Below are 24,587 nucleotides of genomic sequence, written 5' to 3'. Positions count from 1 at the left end.
ATGACAACAGGCATGAAACAAGACAAAGCGCGCCAGGTATGACCAACCAGAGACCACAACATTTACAAGTTTCTCACCACTGAACTGACATATAATAATATAAATATGTAATGCTGTAGTCTCAGCCATTCCCACTGTATGTTGTCAAAGAGCGATCTGGGTAAGAAATCTGTATGACGTCTTTAACCTGAGGTAGGTCCTCTCCCCCTGCTCCACTCTGCCACCTAACAGTTCAATAAAATCACAAGCGACAAACATTTAGATTTAGTTTTCCCATTTTATTTAAGTCGAAGTGCAACTGTTTAGTGCAATTGTAACGTCACATTTGTTGTGGGCTGAGAAACATTGTCCTGACATACAGTACCAGTCAAAAGTTTGGACACACCTACTCATTCAAGGATTTTTCTTTATTTTTAATATTTTCTACATTGTAGAATAATAGTGAAGACATCAGAACTATGAAATAAGACATATGGAATCATGTAGTAACCAACAAAATGTTAAACAGATCAAAATATATTTCATATTTGAGATTCTTCAAAGTAGCCACCCGTTGCCTTGATGACAGCTTTGCACACTGTTGGCATTCTCTCAACTGGCTTCACCTGGAATGCTTTCCCACCAGTCTTGAAGGAGTTCACACATATGCTGAGCACTTTGTGGAATTTCTTTCCTTCTTAATGCATTTTAGTCAATCAGTTGTGTTGTGACAAAGTAGGGGTGGTATACAGAATATAGCCCTATTTGGTAAAAGACCCAGTCCAAATAGTAAAAATAAAAATAAACCCTGGAATGAGTAGGTGGGTCCAAACTTGACTGGTAGTGTACTTCTACACATTACCCTTAAAAAACTAGCTTTTAGGTCCTTATAATACACACACACACACACACATACATATATATACACACATAGATAGATAGATAGATAGATAGATATATATATATATACATATATACATATAGAAACAGTCTGTATAGAATCTGGGGTGGCTATTCTCTTCCCGCTCTGAGCAGTAACATCACAGTCCAGCCTGAGGAAAACGGGCTGTTTGCTGAACATAGGTTGAATTGGTATCTGGAACAAACCTAGAAACAGTCCAATCCCAAAAACACTGAAACTCTCATCAGCCCCCTTTCCCAAAACATTCCCATTCCCTCCATCATTACGTCTGAGGGAGGAGAGAGGAGGAGCAACATCTCCATCATTACGTCTGAGGGAGGAGAAGAGAGGAGGAGCAACAGCATCTCCATCATTACGTCTGAGGGAGGAGAGAGGAGAGGAGGAGCAACAACATCTCCATCATTACGTCTAACGGAGGAGAGAGGAGCAACAACATCTCCATCATTACGTCTGAGGGAGGAGAAGAGAGGAGGAGCAACAACATCTCCATCATTACGTCTGAGGGAGGAGAAGAGAGGAGGAGCAACAACATCTCCATCATTACGTCTGAGGGAGGAGAGAGGAGCAACATCATCATTACGTCTGAGGGAGGAGAAGAGAGGAGAGAGGAGGAGCAACAACATCTCCATCATTACGTCTGAGGGAGGAGAAGAGAGGAGAGGAGGAGCAAGAACATCTCCTCCAACATTACGTCTGAGGGAGAAGACAGGAGGAGCAACAACATCTCCATCATTACGTCTGAGGGAGAAGAGAGGAGCAACATCGCCATCATTACGTCTGAGGGAGGAGAGAGGAGCAACATCGCCATCATTACGTCTGAGGGAGGAGAGAGGAGGAGCAAGAACATCTCCACCATCCTTACGTCTGAGGGAGAAGAGACGAGAGAGGAGGAGCAACAACATCTCCATCATTACGTCTGAGGGAGGAGAGAGGAGCAACATCATCATTACGTCTGAGGGAGGAGAGAGGAGGAGCAACAACATCTCCATCATTACGTCTGAGGGAGGAGAGAGGAGGAGCAACAACATCTCCATCATTACGTCTGAGGGAGGAGAGAGGAGGAGCAACAACATCTCCATCATTACGTCTGAGGGAGGAGAGGAGAGAGGAGGAGCAACATCTCCATCATTACGTCTGAGGGAGGAGAGAAGAGGAGAGAGGAGAGGAGGGGGGCGGCGTTGTGAGCAACAACGTTCCAAAAAGCGAACACTGCCTCTTCTAAAGTTCTGTTACACCACATCACCCCTCATATGGAATAGACAGCTGTGAGAACAGTGATTCTTCTATTGCAGTGATTTCTGAAAGTATTCAGACCCCTCAACTTTTCACATTTTGTTACGTTACAGCCTTATCCTAAAATGGATAAAATAAAATGAAAAAAATCCTCAAGCTACACACAATACCCCATAATGACAAAGCGAAAACAGGTTTTTGAAATTTTAGCAAATGTATTACAAAACAAAAACAGCTTATTTACATAAAGTATTCAGACCCTTTGCTATGAGACACGAAATTGCGCTCAGGTGCATTCTGTTTCCATTGATCATCCTTGAGATGTTTCTACAACTTGATTGGAGTCCACCTGTGGTAAATTCAATTGATTGGACATGATTTGGAAAGACACACACCTGTCTATATAAGGTCCCGAAGTTGACAGTGCATGTCAGAGAAAACACCAAGTCATGAGGTCGAAGGAATTGTCCATAGTGCTCCGAGACAGGATTGTGTCGAGGCACAGATCTGGGGAAGGGACCAAAACATTTCTGCAGCATTGAAGGTCCCCAAGAACACAGTGGCCTCCATCGTTTCTTAAATGGAAGAAGTTTGGAACCACCAAGACTCTTCCTAGAGCTGGCCGCCCGGCCAACCTGAGCAATCAGGGGAGAAGGGCCTTGGTCAGGGAGGTGACCAAGAACCCAATGGTCACTGACAGAGCTCTAGAGTTCCTCTGTGGAGATGAGAGAACATTCCAGAAGGACAACCATCTCTGCAGCACTCCACCAATCAGGCCTTTATGGTGGAGTGGGAGACGAAATCCACTCCTCAGTAAAAGGCACATGGGGCGGCAGGTAGCCTAGTGGTTAGTGTGTTCGACTAGTAACCGAAAGGTTGCAAGATCAAATCTCCGAGCTGACAAAGTAAAAATCTGTCGTTCTGCCCCTGAACAAGGCAGTTAACCCATTGTTCCTAGGCCGTCATTGAAAATAAGAATTTGTTCTTAACTGACTTGCCTAGTTAAATAAAGGTAAAATAAAAAATAAACATGACAGTTTGCCAAAAGGCCCCTAAAGGACTCTGACTCTGAGAAACAAGATTCTCTGGTCTGATGAAACCAAGATTGAACTCTTTGGCCTGAATGCCAAGCATCACGTCTGGAGGAAACCTGGCACCATCCCTACGGTGAAGCATGGTGGTGGCAGCATCATGCTGTGGGAATGTTTTTCAGCGGCAGGGACTGGGAGACTAGTCAGGATCGAGGGAAAGATGAACGGAGCAAAGTACAATGAGATCCTTGATGAAAACCTGCTTCAGAGCACTCAGGACCTCAGACTGGGGCGAAGGTTCACCTTCCAACACGACAACAACCCTAAGCACACAGCCAAGACAATGCAGGAGTGGCTTCGGGACAAGTCTCCGAATGTCCTTGTGTGGCCTGGACTTGAACCCGATCGAACATCTCTGGAGAGACCTGAAAATAGTTGTGCAGCGACGCTCCCCATCCAACCTGACAAAGCTTGCGAGGATCTGCAAAGAATGGGAGAAACTCCCCAAATACAGGTGTGCCAAGTTTGTAGTGTCATACCCAAGAAGACTCAAGGCTGTAATCACTGGCAGAGGTGCTTCAACAAAGTACTGAGTAAAGGGTCTGAATACTTATGTAAATGTGCTATTTCTGTTTTTTATATTACAAAATAAAAAATAAAAAAACTGTTTTTGTTTAGTCATTATGGGGTATTGTGTGTAGATTGATGTGGGAAAAAACGATTTAATCAATTTTAGAATAGACTGTACTGCAACAAAATGTGGAAGAACTAAAGTGGTCTGACTTTATTTCTGAATGCACTGTATGTTCCACTCTGCACCCCATACCAGATGGGTCTTGTTTCCTCTTTAATGGTCCCTACAGATAATGCACCTCATTTCTGTTTCTTTGATTCAATTCACAGCTAGGTAATAATCCAACGTTGACAACAAAATGAAAATGTAAAGAAATGGCAGCAACGGCACAATTCAACAGTCACTGTAGAGATCTGAAGACGGTGTACCGGTTGTGGGTTGTTGTCTGTTTCATCTCCATGACAACTGTCCATCTGTTCCATTCACCTCCCTGGTCTCCATGGCGATCGTCTGAAGCATTCCAAGCTAAGAGATCACCTGACACACAAGTGTCCATCATCGTCTTTGGTCAGTTAAATAAATGTGCAAAACATGATTTGTATTTTTGTAGCGGTCTCTCCTTGTTTGAGCCATAGTGGTTCTTGTTGCTTTGCATGAGGTCAGATCACAGTACAGTGAGGATTCCCTCCTCCCCCCCCCCCCCCCTGCGTACGTCTCTCCGAGGAGGGGGGCTATGTAGAGGTCCCAGAGCTCTGTGAGGACGGCAGGGGCTGAGGCTGGGGGTTAGAGGAGCCTGTCCCTGTCGGGGAGCCAGAGCTGGGCTGGACCTGAGCCTGGAACTGAGCCATCTGCTCTGGGCTTGCCAGGGTTTTCAGGAGGCTGTTCTCCTGCTCCAACTGGGAGTTCCTCTCTACCAGCTCCTTAATCTGTTCCTTCAACACATCTACCTCCTCTCTCACAGCATACATCAGGTGGCTCTTCACCAGGTCCTGAGAGAGAGATGGGTGGGGAGAGAGAGAGATGGGTGGGGAGAGAGAGAGATGGGTGGGGAGAGAGAGATGGAAGGGGGAAGATGGAGAGAAAGGAAGGGACGGAGGGAGAGAAATGTACAGTTGAAGTCGGAAGTTCACATACACCTTACTCAAATACATTCCAACTCAGTTTTTCACAATTCCTGACATTTAATCCTAGTAAAAATGTCCCTGTTTTAGGTCAGTTAGGATCACCACTTTATTTTAAGAAGGGAAAATGTCAGAATAATAGTAGAGAGAATGATTTATTTCAGCTTTTATTTCTTTCATCACATTCCCAGTGGGTCAGATGTTTACATACACTCAATTAGTATTTGGTAGCCTTCCACAAGCTTCCCACAATAAGTTGGGTGAATTTTGGCCCATTCCTCCTGACAGAGCTGGTGTAACTAAGTCAGGTTTGTAGGCCTCCTTGCTCGCACACGCTTTTTCAGTTCTGCCCACAAATTTTCTATAGGATTGAGGTCAGGGCTTTGTGATGGCCACTCCAATACCTTGACTTTGTTGTCCTTAAGCCATTTTGCCACAACTGATTTCTTTAGATTTTCCCATGATGTCAAGCAAGGAGGCACTGAGTTTGAAGGTAGGCTGTGAAATACATCCACAGGTACACCTCCAATTGACTTAAATGATGTCAATTAGCCTATCAGAAGCTTCTGAAGCCATGACATAATGTTCTGGAATTTTCGAAGCTGTTTAAAGACACAGTCAACTTAGTGTATGTAAACTTCTGACTTCAACTGTACGTGTTACCTGTCCTTTAGGAGCTCACTGTGTGTGTGTGTTAGCTGTCCTTTAGGAGCTCACTGTGTGTGTGTGTGTGTGTGTGGTGTGTTAGCTGTCCTTTAGCTCACTGTGTGTGTGTGTGTGTGTGTGTGGTGTTTTACATGTCCTTTAGGAGCTCACTGTGTGTGTGTGCTACCTGTCCTTTAGGAGCTCACTGTGTGTGTGTGTGTGTGTGTGTGTATTGTGCTACCTGTCCTTTAGGAGCTCACTGTGTGTGTTACCTGTCCTTTAGGAGCTCACTGTGTGTGTGTTACCTGTCCTTTAGGAGCTCACTGTGTGTGTGTTACCTGTCCTTTAGGAGCTCACTGTGTGTGTGTTACCTGTCCTTTAGGAGCTCACTGTGTGTGTGTTACCTGTCCTTTAGGAGCTCACTGTGTGTGTGTTAGCTGTCCTTTAGGAGCTCACTGTGTGTGTGTTACCTGTCCTTTAGGAGCTCACTGTGTGTGTGTTACCTGTCCTTTAGGAGCCACTGTGTGTGTGTTACCTGTCCTTTAGGAGCTCACTGTGTGTGTGTCCGCCGGGCTCCGTGTGTGTGTGTGTGTGTGTGTGTGTGTGTGGACATGTCCTTTAGAAGCTCACTGTGTGTGTGTGTGTGTGTGTGTGTGTGTGTGTGTGTGTGTGTGTGTGTGTGCTACCTGTCCTTTAGGAGCTCACTGTGTGTGTGTGTGTGTGTATTGTGCTACCTGTCCTTTAGGAGCTCACTGTGTGTATGTATTGTGTTACCTGTCCTTTAGGAGCTCACTGTGTGTGTGTATTGTGTTACCTGTCCTTTAGGCAGTTAGTTAGTGGTCTATTGTTGTGTGCAGGCAGTCCCATAGCAGTCAGTTAGTGGTCTATTGTGTGCAGGCAGTCCCATAGCAGTCAGTTAGTGGTCTATTGTTGTGTACAGGCAGTCCCATAGCAGTTAGTTAGTGGTCTATTGTTGTGTACAGGCAGTCCCATAGCAGTTAGTTAGTGGTCTATTGTTGTGTGCAGGCAGTCCCATAGCAGTTAGTTAGTGGTCTATTGTTGTGTGCAGGCAGTCCCATAGCAGTCAGTTAGTGGTCTATTGTTGTGTGCAGGCAGTCCCATAGCAGTCAGTTAGTGGTCTATTGTTGTGTGCAGGCAGTCCCATAGCAGTTAGTTAGTGGTCTATTGTTGTGTGCAGGCAGTCCCATAGCAGTTAGTTAGTGGTCTATTGTTGTGTGCAGGCAGTCCCATAGCAGTTAGTTAGTGGTCTATTGTTGTGTGCAGGCAGTCCCATAGCAGTTAGTTAGTGGTCTATTGTGTGCAGGCAGTCCCATAGCAGTTAGTTAGTGGTCTATTGATGTGTACAGGCAGTCCCATAGCAGTTAGTTAGTGGTCTATTGATGTGTACAGGCAGTCCCATAGCAGTTAGTTAGTGGTCTATTGATGTGTACAGGCAGTCCCATAGCAGTTAGTTAGTGGTCTATTGTGTGCAGGCAGTCCCATAGCAGTTAGTTAGTGGTTTATTGTGTGCAGGCAGTCCCATAGCAGTTAGTTAGTGGTCTATTGTTGTGTGCAGGCAGTCCCATAGCAGTTAGTTAGTGGTCTATTGTTGTGTGCAGGCAGTCCCATAGCAGTTAGTTAGTGGTCTATTGTTGTGTGCAGGCAGTCCCATAGCAGTTAGTTAGTGGTCTATTGTTGTGTGCAGGCAGTCCCATAGCAGTTAGTTAGTGGTCTATTGTTGTGTGCAGGCAGTCCCATAGCAGTTAGTTAGTGGTCTATTGTTGTGTGCAGGCAGTCCCATAGCAGTTAATTAGTGGTCTATTGTTGTGTGCAGGCAGTCCCATAGCAGTTAGTTAGTGGTCTATTGTTGTGTACAGGCAGTCCCATAGCAGTTAGTTAGTGGTCTATTGTTGTGTACAGGCAGTCCCATAGCAGTTAGTTAGTGGTCTATTGTTGTGTACAGGCAGTCCCATAGCAGTTAGTTAGTGGTCTATTGTTGTGTGCAGGCAGTCCCATAGCAGTAAGTTAGTGGTCTATTGTGTGCAGGCAGTCCCATAGCAGTGAGTTAGTGGTCTGTTGTTGTGTACAGGCAGTCCCATAGCAGTTAGTTAGTGGTCTGTTGTTGTGTACAGGCAGTCCCATAGCAGTTAGGTAGTGGTCTATTGTGTGCAGGCAGTCCCATAGCAGTTAGTTAGTGGTCTATTGTTGTGTACAGGCAGTCCCATAGCAGTTAGTTAGTGGTCCATTGTTGTGTACAGGCAGTCCCATAGCAGTTAGTTAGTGGTCTATTGTTGTGTGCAGGCAGTCCCATAGCAGTTAGTTAGTGGTCTATTGTTGTGTGCAGGCAGTCCCATAGCAGTCAGTTAGTGGTCTATTGTGTGCAGGCAGTCCCATAGCAGTCAGTTAGTGGTCTATTGTTGTGTGCAGGCAGTCCCATAGCAGTTAGTTAGTGGTCTATTGTTGTGTACAGGCAGTCCCATAGCAGTTAGTTAGTGGTCTATTGTTGTGTGCAGGCAGTCCCATAGCAGTTAGTTAGTGGTCTATTGTTGTGTGCAGGCAGTCCCATAGCAGTTAGTTAGTGGTCTGTTGTTGTGTACAGGCAGTCCCATAGCAGTTAGTTAGTGGTCTATTGTGTGCAGGCAGTCCCATAGCAGTTAGTTAGTGGTCTATTGTGTACAGGCAGTCCCATAGCAGTTAGTTAGTGGTCTATTGTGTACAGGCAGTCCCATAGCAGTTAGTTAGTGGTCTATTGATGTGTACAGGCAGTCCCATAGCAGTTAGTTAGTGGTCTATTGTGTGCAGGCAGTCCCATAGCAGTTAGTTAGTGGTCTATTGTGTGCAGGCAGTCCCATAGCAGTTAGTTAGTGGTCTATTGTTGTGTGCAGGCAGTCCCATAGCAGTTAGTTAGTGGTCTATTGTTGTGTGCAGGCAGTCCCATAGCAGTTAGTTAGTGGTCTATTGTTGTGTGCAGGCAGGACATAGCAGTTAGTTAGTGGTCTATTGTTGTGTGCAGGCAGTCCCATAGCAGTTAGTTAGTGGTCTATTGTTGTGTGCAGGCAGTCCCATAGCAGTTAGTTAGTGGTCTATTGTTGTGTGCAGGCAGTCCCATAGCAGTTAGTTAGTGGTCTATTGTTGTGTGCAGGCAGTCCCATAGCAGTTAGTTAGTGGTCTATTGTTGTGTGCAGGCAGTCCCATAGCAGTTAATTAGTGGTCTATTGTTGTGTGCAGGCAGTCCCATAGCAGTTAGTTAGTGGTCTATTGTTGTGTACAGGCAGTCCCATAGCAGTTAGTTAGTGGTCTATTGTTGTGTACAGGCAATCCCATAGCAGTTAGTTAGTGGTCTATTGTTGTGTGCAGGCAGTCCCATAGCAGTAAGTTAGTGGTCTATTGTGTGCAGGCAGTCCCATAGCAGTTAGTTAGTGGTCTATTGTGTGCAGGCAGTCCCATAGCAGTGAGTTAGTGGTCTGTTGTTGTGTACAGGCAGTCCCATAGCAGTTAGTTAGTGGTCTATTGTGTGCAGGCAGTCCCATAGCAGTTAGTTAGTGGTCTATTGTGTACAGGCAGTCCCATAGCAGTTAGTTAGCGATCTATTGTGTACAGGCAGTCCCATAGCAGTTAGTTAGTGGTCTATTGATGTGTACAGGCAGTCCCATAGCAGTTAGTTAGTGGTCTATTGTGTGCAGGCAGTCCCATAGCAGTTAGTTAGTGGTCTATTGTTGTGTGCAGGCAGGACATAGCAGTTAGTTAGTGGTCTATTGTTGTGTGCAGGCAGTCCCATAGCAGTTAGTTAGTGGTCTATTGTTGTGTGCAGGCAGTCCCATAGCAGTTAGTTAGTGGTCTATTGTTGTGTGCAGGCAGTCCCATAGCAGTTAGTTAGTGGTCTATTGTTGTGTGCAGGCAGTCCCATAGCAGTTAATTAGTGGTCTATTGTTGTGTGCAGGCAGTCCCATAGCAGTTAGTTAGTGGTCTATTGTTGTGTACAGGCAGTCCCATAGCAGTTAGTTAGTGGTCTATTGTTGTGTACAGGCAATCCCATAGCAGTTAGTTAGTGGTCTATTGTTGTGTGCAGGCAGTCCCATAGCAGTAAGTTAGTGGTCTATTGTGTGCAGGCAGTCCCATAGCAGTTAGTTAGTGGTCTATTGTGTGCAGGCAGTCCCATAGCAGTGAGTTAGTGGTCTGTTGTTGTGTACAGGCAGTCCCATAGCAGTTAGTTAGTGGTCTATTGTGTGCAGGCAGTCCCATAGCAGTTAGTTAGTGGTCTATTGTGTACAGGCAGTCCCATAGCAGTTAGTTAGTGATCTATTGTGTACAGGCAGTCCCATAGCAGTTAGTTAGTGGTCTATTGATGTGTACAGGCAGTCCCATAGCAGTTAGTTAGTGGTCTATTGTGTGCAGGCAGTCCCATAGCAGTTAGTTAGTGGTCTATCCAGTTCCTGCCTTCTAACTGACAAGCTATAGAACAAAATGTTCTGCATCTGGAGGGAGGAGCTAACAGACAAGTTATTTATACCGGGGCATATGAGAGCAACACCTGACAGGGAGCAGACCCCCAGCTGGTCTAGCAACACCTGACAGGGAACAGACAGAGAGCAGACCCCCGGCTGGTCTAGCAACACCTGACAGGGAACAGACAGAGAGCAGACCCCCGGCTGGTCTAGCAACACCTGACAGGGAACAGACCCCTGGCTGGTCTAGCAACACCTGACAGGGAACAGACAGAGAGCAGACCCCCGGCTGGCCTAGCAACACCTGACAGGGAACAGACCCCCGGCTGGTCTAGCAACACCTGACAGGGAACAGACAGAGAGCAGACCCCCGGCTGGTCTAGCAACCCCCGGCTGGCCTAGCAACACCTGACAGAGAGCAGACCCCCGGCTGGCCTAGCAACACCTGACAGGGAACAGACAGAACCGAATACCAACCGGATCACAGAAAATACAGATGGTTGCAGTCATTCAATCAAAGTGTTTTTATTGTACCGTTTTATTAACAACACGTTCTCTCTCCCAGAACAGTCAGATGTTCCAAAACTTTAATTAGACCCCAGTACTCTGAACACCTGTCCTACGCCGTTTAAATAAAGTTGACATTTACATTTCACCTTTGAGTCATTTAGATTTGATTATATACATTTTAACAATGAGGATATTAACTTACCATTGCTTGTTCAATTTTATTGTCGATGGCCACCAAACTGGCACCAGAAGAGCTGAAACAAACATACATTTCCAGCTTTAACAATAAAACAGATGAATTGAAACATTATGATGCATCATCGCCTGTAAAGATATCACTGGGGTTGGCAGATGTTGACCTGGTGGGTATTAATGAAGGAGCATTCTGAACTCTTAAGAAACTGATTTCTGCCACGGACGCTTTTCCATCACATTAACGGACTGAATGAAGGAATGGACCACTATTACACTTTAATATATAGCCAGAAGATTATTATTGTTGTGGGGCTTTAGCTACAAGGTTGGGGTTTAACTATCAGGTTATTGTTGTGGGGCTTTAGCTACAAGGTTGGGGTTTAACTATCAGGTTATTGTTGTGGGGCTTTAGCTACAAGGTTGGGGTTTAACTATCAGGTTATTGTTGTGGGGCTTTAGCTACAAGGTTGGGGTTTAACTATCAGGTTATTGTTGTGGGGCTTTAGCTACAAGGTTGGGGTTTAACTATCAGGTTATTGTTGTGGGGCTTTAGCTACAAGGTTGGGGTTTAACTATCAGGTTATTGTTGTGGGGCTTTAGCTACAAGGTTGGGGTTTAACTATCAGGTTATTGTTGTGGGGCTTTAGCTACAAGGTTGGGGTTTAACTATCAGGTTATTGTTGTGGGGCTTTAGCTACAAGGTTGGGGTTTAACTATCAGGTTATTGTTGTGGGGCTTTAGCTACAAGGTTGGGGTTTAACTATCAGGTTATTGTTGTGGGGCTTTAGCTACAAGGTTGGGGTTTAACTATCAGGTTATTGTTGTGGGGCTTTAGCTACAAGGTTGGGGTTTAACTATCAGGTTATTGTTGTGGGGCTTTAGCTACAAGGTTTATATAATGTTATGGTTGTAAATAATTTATAGTCAACACGATGCAGAAAGGTTTAACACTGCAGAGCTCATCAAGTTATGAACTCCTCAATACTGCAGGGCAGCCTCAAGACCGCACCACATAAAAGCATATAAACATCCTCATCTCCATACATTGAAATCCAATTCAAACTGCCACGGTCCCATTCATTCAATGCATAGCCATATTCTATTGTCTTTGTAAATGAATGAATGAACGAATGAATGAATAGTTTGATAAATAAGCTAGGAAAACATTTTACCTATTGTCAAGCCTGACTGGAGTTGTCTCTTTTGCAAACAAAGATGACAAAAAAGAGATAGATAAATTCCTCAGTTGACAAACACCAACGTCCATCTCCACTGTATAAAATTGGGAATTCATTATTTTTTGTCCATTAACACCAAAAGGTAATACTTCAAATGTAGAAAATGTCCAGTTTAATAAAAGTAAAAAATATCCAAACAGAATTGACAGAAATTCTGTTGTCTGGGCGATACAAGGTGGCAACCGGGGCAGCCCTGCTCGTGTACCGACGCGGAACAAACAATAAGCACAGTGAGACTGACTAGCTCTGCTAAGCTGGGAATTTGCAGCTCCTGTCCCGGGGCAGCCCTGCTCGTGTACCGACGTGGCACAAACAATAAGCACAGTGAGACTGACTAGCTCTGCTAAGCTGGGAATCTGCAGCTCCTGTCCCGGGGCAGCCCTGCTCGTGTACCGACACGGAACAAACAATAAGCACAGTGTCGTGTCTTTGGGGTACCATTAAACCGAAGACATGTTTATCAATTAACTCCCTGTAATTATTATCACGCGATCAAACTGATTAATCGTTTAATTGTAATTAACTAGGAGATCGGGGCACCAAGGAAAATATTCCGATTACAAAGTTATAATTTTCCTAATATAACTTTCCTATATTATATTCTATTATAGTATAGGCCGATTATCTTCTGGTGTCTTGTTAACCTGTTATGGCTAGGGGGCAGTATTTTCACGGCTGGATAAAAAAACGTACCCGATTTAATCTGGTTACTACTCCTGCCCAGTAACTAGAATATGCATATAATTATTGGCTTTGGATAGAAAACACTCCAAAGTTTCTAAAACTGTTTGAATGGTGTCTGTGAGAATAACAGAACTCAAATGGCAGGTCAAAACCGGAGAGATTCCTTTACAGGAAGTGGCCTGTCTGACCATTTCTTGAACTTCTTTGCCATCTCTATCTTTTACAAAGGATCTCTGCTCTAACGTGACACTTCCTACGTCTTCCATAGGCGCTCAGAGCCCGGGAAAAACCTGAATGTCGTCATCCCAGCCCCAGGCTGAAACACATTATCGCCTTTCTCAAGTGGCCGATCAAGGGACTGTGGGCTTAGGCGTGTGCCCTGGCCGCCCCCGTCTTTGTGATTTTTCCTCCGTTTGCCGAAAAGGAGATTCCCGGTCGGAATATTATCGCTTGTGTACACGAGATAAATTGCATAAAAATTGATTTTAAACAGCGGTTGACATGCTTCGAAGTACGGTAATGGAATATTTAGATTTTTTTTGTCACGAATTGCGCCATGCGCACGACCCTGATTTACCATTTCGGATAGTGTCTGGGACGCACGAACAAAACGCCGCTATTCGGATATAACGATGGATTATTTTGGACCAAACCAACATTTGTTATTGAAGTAGCAGTCCTGGGAGTGCATTCTGACGAAGACAACAAAAGGTAATCAAACTTTTATAATAGTAAATCTGATTTTGGTGAAGGCTAAACTTGCCAGGTGTCTAAATAGCTAGCCCGTGGTGGCTGGGCTATGTACTTAGAATATTGCAAAATGTGCTTTCACCAAAAAGCTATTTTAAAATCGGACATATCGAGTGCATAGAGGAGTTCTGTATCTATAATTCTTAAAATAATTGTTATGCTTTTTGTGAACGTTTATCGTGAGTAATTTAGTAAATTGTTAGCAAATTCCTCCGGAAGTTTGCGGGGGGTATGCTAGTTCTGAACGTCACATGCTAATGTAAAAAGCTGTTTTTTGATATAAATATGAACTTAATTGAACAAAACATGCATGTATTGTATGACATAATGTCCTAGGTGTGTCATCTGATGAAGATCATCAAAGGTTAGTGCTGCATTTAGCTGTCTTCTGGGTTTTTGTGACATTATATGCTAGCTTGAAAAATGGGTGTCTGATTATTTCTGGCTTGGTACTCTGCTGACATAATCTAATGTTTTGCTTTCGCTGTAAAGCCTTTTTGAAATCGGACAGTGTGGTTAGATAAAGGAGAGTCTTGTCTTTAAAATGCTGTGAAATAGTCATATGTTTGAAAAATTTAAGTTTTTGTATTTTTGAGGAATTTCTTTGGAGCTTCCTATTTCGCAACAAAGCCTCCTTCACTCATGCTGCCAAACATACCCTCGTAAAACTGACCATCCTACCAATCCTTGACTTCGGCGATGTTATTTACAAATTAGCCTCCAACACTCTACTCAGCAAATTGGATGCAGTCTATCACAGTGCCATCCGTTTTGTCACCAAAGCCCCATATACTACCCACCACTGCGACCTGTATGCTCTCGTTGGCTGGTCCTCGCTACATATCCGTCGCCAAACCCACTGGCTCCAGGTCATCTAAGTCTTTGCTAGGTAAAGCTCCTCCTTATCTCAGCTCACTGGTCACCATAGCAATACCCACCCGTAGCACACGCTCCAGCAGGTATATTTCACTGATCATCCCCATAGCCAACATAGCCAACCTCTTTGGCCGCCTTTCCTTACAGTTCTCTGCTGCCAATGACTGGAACAAATTGCAAAAATCACTGAAGTTGGAGACATATCTCCCTCACTAACTTTAAGCATCAGCTGCCAGAGCAGCTTACCGATCGCTGCAGCTGTACATAGCCCATCTGTAAATAGCCCATCCAACCGACTACCTACCTCATTCCTATATTTGTTTTGCTGCTCTTTTGCACACCAGTATTTCTACTTGCACATCCTCATTTGCACATCTATCACTCCAGTGTAAATTGTTAAATTGTAATTACTTCGCCGCTTTTGGCCCATTTATTGCCTTACCCCCTTACTTAATTTGCACACACTGTATATAGATTTTCCTATTGTGTTATTGACTGTACGTTGGTTTATCCCATGTGTAACTCTGTCGTTTTTGTCACACTGCTTTGCTTTATCTTGGCCAGGTCGCAGGTGTAAATGAGAACTTGTTCTCAACTGGCCTACCTGGTTAAATAAATGTGAAATAAAAAATAAATAAAATACTGCTTTAAAGCAAATATCTGCAGCATTAGTAAAGATGTGATCAATACATGTTGATTTAATTCCTGTTCTGTTTGTAACAACCCTGGTAGGTTGACTGACAACCTGATCCAGGTTGCAGGCACTGGTTACAGTTTGACGTTTTTTCCTTTAGTGGGCAGCTTGATGATAGCCAGTGAATATTTAAAATCACCCAGAAAATATATTTCTCTGTTGATATCACATACATTATCAAGCATTTCACACATATTATCCAGATACTGACTGTTAGGACTTGGTGGTCTATAGCAGCTTCCCACCAGAATGGGCTTTAGGTGAGGCAGATGAACCTGTAGCCATATTACTTCAACAGTATTTAACATTAGATCGTTTCTAAGCTTTACAGGAAGGTGGTTCTGAATATAGACCGCAACACCGCCTCCGTTGACATTGTTAACAATTTCTGCAAGCTAGTTTTTGCTACCATGTGGGTTTTAGCTTGCTTGAGCCTGCTAACTGAGGAGTGTTAATTCACCTGTTTCCATACACGTTTCATTTTTTAAAAGTATCTTACAAAGGAGTTGTTTAATCTAACTGCTTAGCTATGTATCTGTACATGGAATTGCCACGGGCAATTATCTGATTTGTCATTTCACTGCAGCTAATGTAGAAGGAAAAGCTGTGTACATTTGCAAATACTGTGCCAAATCATGTGAAGAATGCAACAAAGATGCAGAATCATCTGGCCAAGTGCATAAAGTTCCCTCAGCACTCACAACCTCTGACAAAAGTCCCTCTACTTCTATTTGAGGTGAAAATGATGATTCAGACACCTTATCGATAGCAACAGCTCACGTTCGTCCTGCAATCAGAAGTGTTTTTGACTCAATGGAGGAACGTTGTCAGAGAAATGTTGATGAAGGTCTTGCTCGAGCTGTGTATGCAACTGGTTCACCTCTGATGCTCACAGGCAATGTGTATTGGAAGAGATTTCTGAATGTTCTTCGCCCAGCATTCACCTCTCCAACCAGACATGCTTTATCTACTCATTTGATGGATGCAGAGTTCAACAGAGTTCAAGTGAAGGTCAAGCAAATCATAGAGAAAGCAGACTGTATTGCAATCATCTCTGATGGGTGGTCGAATGTTCGTGGGCAAGGAAAAATTAGCCACATCATCTCCACCCCTCAACCAGTATTCTACAAGAGCACAGACACAAGGGACAACAGACACACCGGTCTCTACATTGCAGATGAGCTAAAGGCAAGTCATGAATAACCTTGGACCACAGAAGGTATTTGCACTGGTGACAGACAATGCTGTGAACATGAAGGCTGCTTGGTCTAAAGTGGAGGAGTCCTACCCTCACATCACACCCATTGGCTGTGCTGCTCATGCATTGAATCTGCTCCTCAAGGACATCATGACACTAAAAACAATGGAAACACTGCAAGAGAGCAAAATAAATGGTTAGGTATGTTGGGGTGTGTTTCGTATTTTGGGAGAGAGTGGTAAGCAGCCTGAAACCTGTAGCAGTAGCCATTGCACGGATTGAGGGAGACAATGCCATCCTGTCTGATGTTCAGACTCTGCTTGCAGATGTAAGAGAAGAAATCCGTACTGCCATGCCCACTTCACTGTTGATCCAAGCAGAGGAAACTGCAGTTCTGAAATACATCAAAAAGCATGAAGACTTCTGCCTGAAGCCCATACACGCCGCAGTGTTGGACCCCAAGTATGCTGGCAAGAGCATCCTGTCTGGTGCAGAGATCAACAAGGCCTATGGTGTCATCACTACTGTGTCTCGACACCTTGGCCTGGATGAGGGCAAGGTTCTTGGCAGTCTGGCAAGTACACTTCCAAGCAAGGGCTTTGGGATGGAGATGCAATATGGCAGTTGTGCCAACATATCTCATCAGCCACCTGGTGGAAGGGACTTTGTGGATCTGAGGCTCTTTCCCCTGTTGCCTCCATCATCCTCCAAATCCCACCAACATCAGCCGCCTCAGAGCGCAACTGGGCCTTGTTTGGGAGCACACACACCAAAGCACGCAACAAGCTGACCAATACAAGGGTTGAAAAATTGGAAAATGTCAGGCTTTTTGAGCCTGACAATGAGCCATCCTGAACAAGGTTGGAAAGTGACAGTGAAGATGAGGCCTCAGTCTGATGTTCAAAAGGTGGACATTGAGGAGGTCCAGGGAGAAGACATGGAAGCCTGAGAGGAAGACAACCAAAGCTTTAGTTTCTAGACTATCATTTTACAGATGCATGTTGAAAACGTTTTTGGGAGATGCGATGGATCATTGGGGATCATTCAATATTCCCATTCTTTTGTTGTTCAGTGAAATCATCCCATGTGAGGAGTCAACTCATTTAATTAAAGTTACATTCATAACTAAATAGTTTGTTTTTTTTCCTATTGGAAAGATTTAATAATTCGCAATTATGTCTACTTATGATAAGGTAATAGGTTTATGTTTGTCTCCATATGATATGGTAAATATATCCAATGCAAAAAACATCTACATTTAAATGGTATTAATATGAATTCCCATATATTCCCACAGAAAGTTTCCACCTCTGAATATTCCCCAAAATGTACAACCCTAAACAGCAACACAATTAGACCCAACCAAATCATGAGAAAACAAAAAGATAATTACTTGACACATTAGAAAGACAAAATACTGGTGTAAACATTTAAATGACATTGGGATCACTAACGTTTAGGAAAAAAAATCTAACCGAAAAGTTTAGATTTGTTTTTTTACATTTTAAATCACAGTGCAGTTATCACAACACTACCACTAACAGGTCCGAAACATTATTATTTTTACAAATACCTAACACAACAACGCTGTAACGTTAGGAGATATGCATCTTTCAAATGATTTGGCATGGATATAAAGCACTCTGCACGTCATCATCGTTAACAGTTGGAAAAATGTCAGAGTGAGACAGGGAAGAGACAGCAGCCCAGTCCTGTATGGCAATACTTTGAGTTCGATGAGAAGGTGGTGAAATAAATACTCATTTTGTGAGGTGGAATTAAGCTACAGTGGCAGTACAAAGGCAATGCTTAACCATCTGAAAGAGGCACCACCATGAGACCCAACCCATTGCTGGCAGCAGTGGAATAAGGGACGCAGTGAGAAAATCACAGTACTGATTCCAGAAATGATTGCAGTTGATATGCAGCCACTGTCAATGGTAGAGGATGTCCGCTTCAATACCCATGACATATCTAGAACCAGACTACTAGATACCATGTGGAAAAACAGAGACGGCCTAAATTATACAATGATCGCTCTGCAAATACAAAGCGCAAGCTCTCAAACACCATACGAGGCTGACGTTAACAAATTGTTGGACGTCGATGAACACGCTGTAATACATCACTGCAACGAGCCGTCACATTGATGAGAAGTGGGACATGGAAGATCCATGGACTGACAACATGGAGGAGGACACACCAGAGAACCACGGCATTAACTACCATTGTTGCTGAGTGGGTCAGGGCCAGGACCTCAGTAGACCGCACGGCTCCGTCTGGTAGGTAGCCAGGACCTCAGTAGACCGCACGGCTCCGTCTGGTAGGTAGCCAGGACCTCGGTAGACCGCACGGCTCCGTCTGGTAGGTAGCCAGGACCTCGGTAGACCGCACGGCTCCGTCTGGTAGGTAGCCAGGACCTCGGTAGACCGCACGGCTCCGTCTGGTAGGTAGCCAGGACCTCGGTAGACCGCACGGCTCCGTCTGGTAGGTAGCCAGGACCTCGGTAGACCGCACGGCTCCGTCTGGTAGGTAGCCAGGACCTCGGTAGACCGCACGGCTCCGTCTGGTAGGTAGCCAGGACCTCGGTAGACCGCACGGCTCCGTCTGGTAGGTAGCCAGGACCTCGGTAGACCGAACTGCTCCGTCTGGTAGGTAGCCAGGACCTCGGTAGACCGAACTGCTCCGTCTGGTAGGTAGCCAGGACCTCGGTAGACCGAACTGCTCCGTCTGGTAGGTAGCCAGGACCTCGGTAGACCGAACTGCTCCGTCTGGTAGGTAGCCAGGACCTCGGTAGACCGAACTGCTCCGTCTGGTAGGTAGCCAGGACCGTGGTAGACTGAACTGCATTGCCCCCGAGCGGTCATACCAACGGTTTACATACAGTACCAGTCAAAAGTCTGGACACACCTACTCATTCAAGGGTTTTTCTTTATTTTGACTACTTTCTACATTGTAGAATAATAGTGAAGAAATCAAAACTATGAAATAACACATAGGGAATCATGTAGCATACCCCAAAAAGTTTTAAACAAATCAAAACATATTTTAGATTCTTCAAAGCAGCCACCCTTTGCCAAGTGTGTGCAAAGCTGTCATCAAGGCATTCTCTCAACCAGGTTCATGAAGTAGTCACCTGGAATGCATTTCAAATAACCGGTGTGCCTTGTTAAAAATTAATTTGTGGAATTTCTTTCCTTCTTAATGCATTTGATCCAATCAGTTGTGTTGTGTGTTGTGTGTGTGTGTGGTGTGTGGTGTGTGTGTGTGTGGGGGGGGGGGGTAATACAGAAGATGGTCTTTTACCAAATAGGGCTAAGTCCATATTATGGCAAGAACAGCTCAAATAAGCAAAGCGAAACGACAGTCCATCATTACTTTAAGACATGAAGGTTAATCAATTCTGATCAATTTCAAGAACTTTGAACGTTTCTTCAATTGCAGTCGCAAAAACCAAGCTCTATGATGAAACAGGCTCTCATGAGGACCGCCACAAGAAAGGAAGACCCAGAGTTACCTCCACTGCAAAGAATACGTTTATTAGAGTTACCAGCCTCAGAAATTGCAGCCCAAATAAATGCTTCAGAGTTTAAGTAACAGATATCTACTGTTCAGAGTAGACTGCGTGAATCAGGCCTTCATGGTCAAATTGCTGCAAAGAAACCACTACTAAAAGGACACCAATAAGAAGAAGAGACTTGCTTGGGCCAAGAAACACGAGCAACCGACATTAGACCGGTGGAAATCTGTCCTTTGGTCTGGTGAGTCCAAATTAGATTTTTGGTTCAATTATTTTGGTCTTTGTGAGATGCAGAGTAGGTGAACGGATGATCTCCGCATGTGCAGTTCCCACTGTGAAGCATGGAGGAGGTGGTGTGATGGTGCTTTGCTGGTGACACTGGTAGCATGGCTACCACAGCATTCTGCAGCAATACGCCATCCCATCTGGTTTGCGCTTAGTGGGACTATCATTTGTTTTTCAACAGGACAATGACCCAACACACCTCCAGGCTGTGTAAGGGCTATTTGACCAAGAAGGAGAGTGACGGAGTGCTGCATCAGATGACCTGGCCTCCACAATCACCGACCTCAACCCAATTGAGATGGTTTGGGATGAGTTGGACCGCAGAGTGAAAGAAAAGCAGCCAACACGCAGAGTGAAAGAAAAGCAGCCAACAAGTGCTCAGCATATGTGGGAACTCCTTCAAGACTTGGAAAAGCAAACCTCATGAAGCTGATTAAAAGAAAGCCAAGAGTGTGCAAAGCTGATATTATTATTATTTTTTTTTATTATTTTTTTCACCTTTATTTAACCAGGTAGGCAAGTTGAGAACAAGTTCTCATTTACAATTGCGACCTGGCCAAGATAAAGCAAAGCAGTTCGACAACATACAAAAACACAGAGTTACACATGGAGTAAAACAACATACAATCAATGATGCAGTAGAAAAAAATAAAAAATAAGACTATATACAATGTGAGCAAATGATGTGAGATAAGGGAGGTAAAGGCAAAAAAATGCCATGGTGGCAAAGTAAATAAAGTATAGCAAGAAAAACACTGGAATGGTAGATTTGTAGTTTGAAGAAAGTTCAAAGATAAAATATAAATAATATGGTGCAAAGGAGCAAAATAAATAAATACAGTAGGGGAAGAGGTAGTAGTTTGGGCTAAATTATAGATGGGCTATGTACGGGTGCAGTGATCTGTGAGCTGCTCTGACAGCTGGTGCTTAAAGCTAGGGAGGGAGATAAGTGTTTCCAGTTTCAGAGATTTTTGTAGTTCGTTCCAGTCATTGGCAGCAGAGAACTGGAAGGAGAGACGACCAAAGGAGGAGTTGGCTTTAGGGGTGACCAGAGAGATATACCTGCTGGAGCGCGTGCTACAGGTGGGTGCTGCTATGGTGACCAGTGAGCGGAGATAAGGGGGGACTTTACCTAGCAGGGTCTTGTAGATGACCTGGAGCCAATGTGTTTGGCGACGATTATGAAGCGAAGGCCAGCCAACGAGAGCCTACAGGTCGCAGTGGTGGGTAGTATATGGGGCTTTGGTGACAAAACGGATGGCACTGTGATAGACTGCATCCAGCTTGTTGAGTAGGGTATTGGAAGCTATTTTGTAAATGACATCGCCGAAGTCGAGGATTGGTAGGATGGTCAGTTTTACGAGGGTATGTTTGGCAGCATGAGTGAAGGATGCTTTGTTGCGAAATAGGAAGCCAATTCGAGATTTCACTTTGGATTGGAGATGATTGATGTGAGTCTGGAAGGAGAGTTTACAGTCTAACCAGACACCTAGGTATTTGTAGTTGTCCACAAATTCTAAGTTAGAACCGTCCAGAGAAGTGATGCTGGACAGGCGGGCAGGTGCAGGCAGCGATCGGTTGAAGAGCATGCATTTAGTTTTACTTGTGTTTAGGAGCAGTTGGAGACCACGGAAGGAGAGTTGAATGGCATTGAAGCTCGTCTGGAGGGTTGTTAACACAGTGTCCAAAGAAGGGCCAGAAGTGTACAGAATGGTGTCGTCTGCGTAGAGGTGGATCAGAGATTCACCAGCAGCAAGAGCGACATCATTTATGTATACAGAGAAAAGAGTTGGCCCAAGAATTGAACCCTGTGGTACCCCCATAGAGACTGCCAGAGGTCCAGACAGTAGGCCCTCCGATTTGACACACTGAACTCTGTCAGAGAAGTAGTTGGTGAAACAGGCGACGCAATCGTTTGAGAAACCAAGGCTACTGAGTCTGCCGATGAGGATGTGGTGATTAACAGAGTCAAAAGCTTTGGCCAGGTCAATGAATACGGCAGCACAGTATTGTTTCTTATCGATGGCGGTTACGATGTCGTTTAGGACCTTGAGCGTGGCTGAGGTGCACCCATGACCAGCTCTGAAACCAGATTGCATAGCGGAGAGGGTGCGGTGGGATTCGAAATGGTCGGTAATCTGTTTGTTGACTTGGCTTTCGAAGACCTTAGAAAGGCAGGGTAGGATGGATATAGGTCTGTAGCAATTAGGGTCAAGAGTGTCACCTCCTTTGAAGAGGGGGATGACAGCAGCTGCTTTCCAATCTATGGGAATCTCAGACGACACGAAAGAGAGGTTGAACAGGCTAGTAATAGGGGTTGCAATAATTTCGGCTGATAATTTTTGAAAGAAAGGGTCCAGATTGTCAAGCCCAGCTGATTTGTAGGGGTCCAGATTTTGCAGCTCTTTCAGAACATCAGCTGAATGGATTTGGGAGAAGGAGAAATGGGGGAGGCTTGGGCGAGTAGCTGTGGGGGGTGCAGTGCTGTTGAATGCAGTAGGGGTAGTTAGGTGGAAAGCATGGCCAGCCGTAGAAAAATGCTTATTGAAATTCTCAATTATAGTGGGCTTATCGGTGGTGACAGAGTTTCCTATCCTCAGTGCAGTGGGCAGTTGGGAGGAGGTGTTCTTATTCTCCATGGACTTTACAATGTCCCAGAACTTTTTAGAGTTGGAGTTGCACGAAGCGAATTTCTGTTTGAAAAAGCTAGCCTTGGCGTTTCTAACTGCCTGTGTGTATTGGTTTCTAACTTCCCGAAAAAGTTGCATATCGCGGGGGCAGTTCGATGCTAATGCAGAACACCACAGGATATTTTTGTGTTGGTTAAGGGCAGTCAGGTCTGGGGAGAACCAAGGGCTATATCTGTTCCTGGTTCTAAATTTCTTGAAAGGGGCATGCTTATTTAAGATGGAGAGGAAGGCATTTAAAAAAAAATAACCAGGCATCCTCTACTGACGGGATGAGGTCAATATCCTTCCAGGATACCAGGGCCAGGTCGATTAGAAAGGCTTGCTCGTTGAAATGTTTCAGGGAGCGTTTGACAGTGATGAGTGGAGGTCGTTTAACCGCTGACCCATTACGGGTGCAGGCAATGAGGCAGTGATCGCTGAGATCTTGGTTGAAAACAGCAGAGGTGTATTTAGAGGGCACGTTGGTTAGGATGATATCTATGAGGGTGCCAGTGTTTGCGGCTTTGGGGTTGTACCTGGTGGGTTCATTAATAATTTGTGTGAGATTGAGGGCATCAAGCTTGGATTGTAGGATGGCTGGGGTGTTAAGCATGTCCCAGTTTAGGTCACCTAGTAGCACGAGCTCTGAAGATAGATGGGGGGCAATCAGTTCACATATGGTGTCCAGAGCACAACTAGGGGCCGAGGGGGGTCTATAGCAGGCGGCAACGGTGAGAGACTTGTTTTTGGAGAGGTGGATTTTTAAAAGTAGAAGTTCAAATTGTTTGGGTACAGACCTGGATAGCAGGACAGAACTCTGCAGGCTCTCTCTGCAGTAGATTGCAACACCGCCCCCTTTGGTCGTTCTATCTTGTCTGAAAACGTAGTTAGGGATGAAGATTTCAGAGTTTTTGGTGGACTTCCTAAGCCAAGATTCAGACACAGCTAGGACATCCGGGTTGGCGGAGTGTGCTAAAGCAGTGAATAAAACAAACTTAGGGAGGAGGCTTCTAATGTTAACATGCATGAAACCAAGGTTATTACGGTTACAGAAGTCATCAAAAGAGAGCGCCTGGGGAGTAGGAGTGGAGCCAGGCACTGCAGGGCCTGGATTCACCTCAACATCCCCAGAGGAGCAGAGAAGAATAAGTAGGAGGGTACGGCTAAAAGCTATAAGAATTGGTCGTCTGTGACGTCCAGAATAGAGAGAAAAAGGAGCAGGTTTCTGGGGGCGATAAAATAGCTTCAAGGTATAATGTACAGACAAAGGTATGGTGGGATGTGAGTACAGAGGAGGTAAACCTAGGCATTTAGTGATTGTGAGAGAGATATTGTCTCTAGAAACATCATTGAAACCAGAAGATGTCATAGCATGTGTGGGTGGAGGAACTGAGAGGTTGGATAAGGTATAATGAGCAGGGCTAGAGGCTCTACAGTGAAATAAGCCAATAAACACTAACCAGAACAGCAATGGAGAAGGCATATTGACATTAAGGAGAGGCATGCTTAGCCGAGTGATCAAAGGGTCCAGTGAGATTCAGACAGCTAGCCGGGCCATAGGTAGCAAGCTGGTGGAAGATGGGAGGGAGGTCTGTTTTTAGCCAGCTCGTGCGTTTCCGTCTATGGGTTAGTGGGGTTCCGTGTGGAAGGGGGGACCTGTCCAAGTTGGCAAAATAGTTAGTTATAGTGGCCCAAGAAAAGTGTCCGATAGACCCATTCAGATCGCAGCCGAAAAAACAGCTAACGATTAGCGGGCCGCAGATGGGCGATCAGGTTACGTCGCGACGGAGGGGCCAGTTGGATAACTCCCTCGGGCAGATAACGTCGGTGGTCCAGTCGTGAAGACCCGGTGGGGCTCCGGATCGGCAGTAAAACGGGTCAGGATAGGTGAGTTGTAGCCCAGGAGACACTTCAGCTGGCTAGCTCAGGAATAGCCCAGGAGTGGCTGACGGAACTCTTCAGCTGGCTAGCTGGCTAGCTCCGTAATAATGTGTGTTAATTCCGTGACCGACGTTGCC

At 44.9% G+C, this 24,587-nt stretch overlaps 1 protein-coding gene across 1 annotated transcript in view; it reads right to left on the bottom strand.

The window, feature by feature from the left end:
- Window positions 1-257: 257 nt before the first annotated feature.
- LOC106575931 (TSC22 domain family protein 1) overlaps window positions 258-24,587 on the bottom strand; it is a 32,005-nt gene continuing 7,675 nt past the window's right edge. The window contains exons 2-3 of the mRNA XM_014152680.3: window positions 10,663-10,714; window positions 258-4,728 (exon numbers count right to left, since the gene is read on the bottom strand). Of these exons, the coding sequence (XP_014008155.1) occupies window positions 4,471-4,728; window positions 10,663-10,714 (310 nt within the window). The 3' untranslated portion in view covers window positions 258-4,470. The remainder of the gene's footprint in view (window positions 4,729-10,662; window positions 10,715-24,587) is intronic.

This window comes from Salmo salar, chromosome 17 (assembly GCF_965601325.2).
Source record: "Salmo salar chromosome 17, fSalSal1, whole genome shotgun sequence".
NCBI lineage: Eukaryota > Metazoa > Chordata > Actinopteri > Salmoniformes > Salmonidae > Salmo > Salmo salar.
This window is presented reverse-complemented; position numbering and strand designations above follow the sequence as displayed.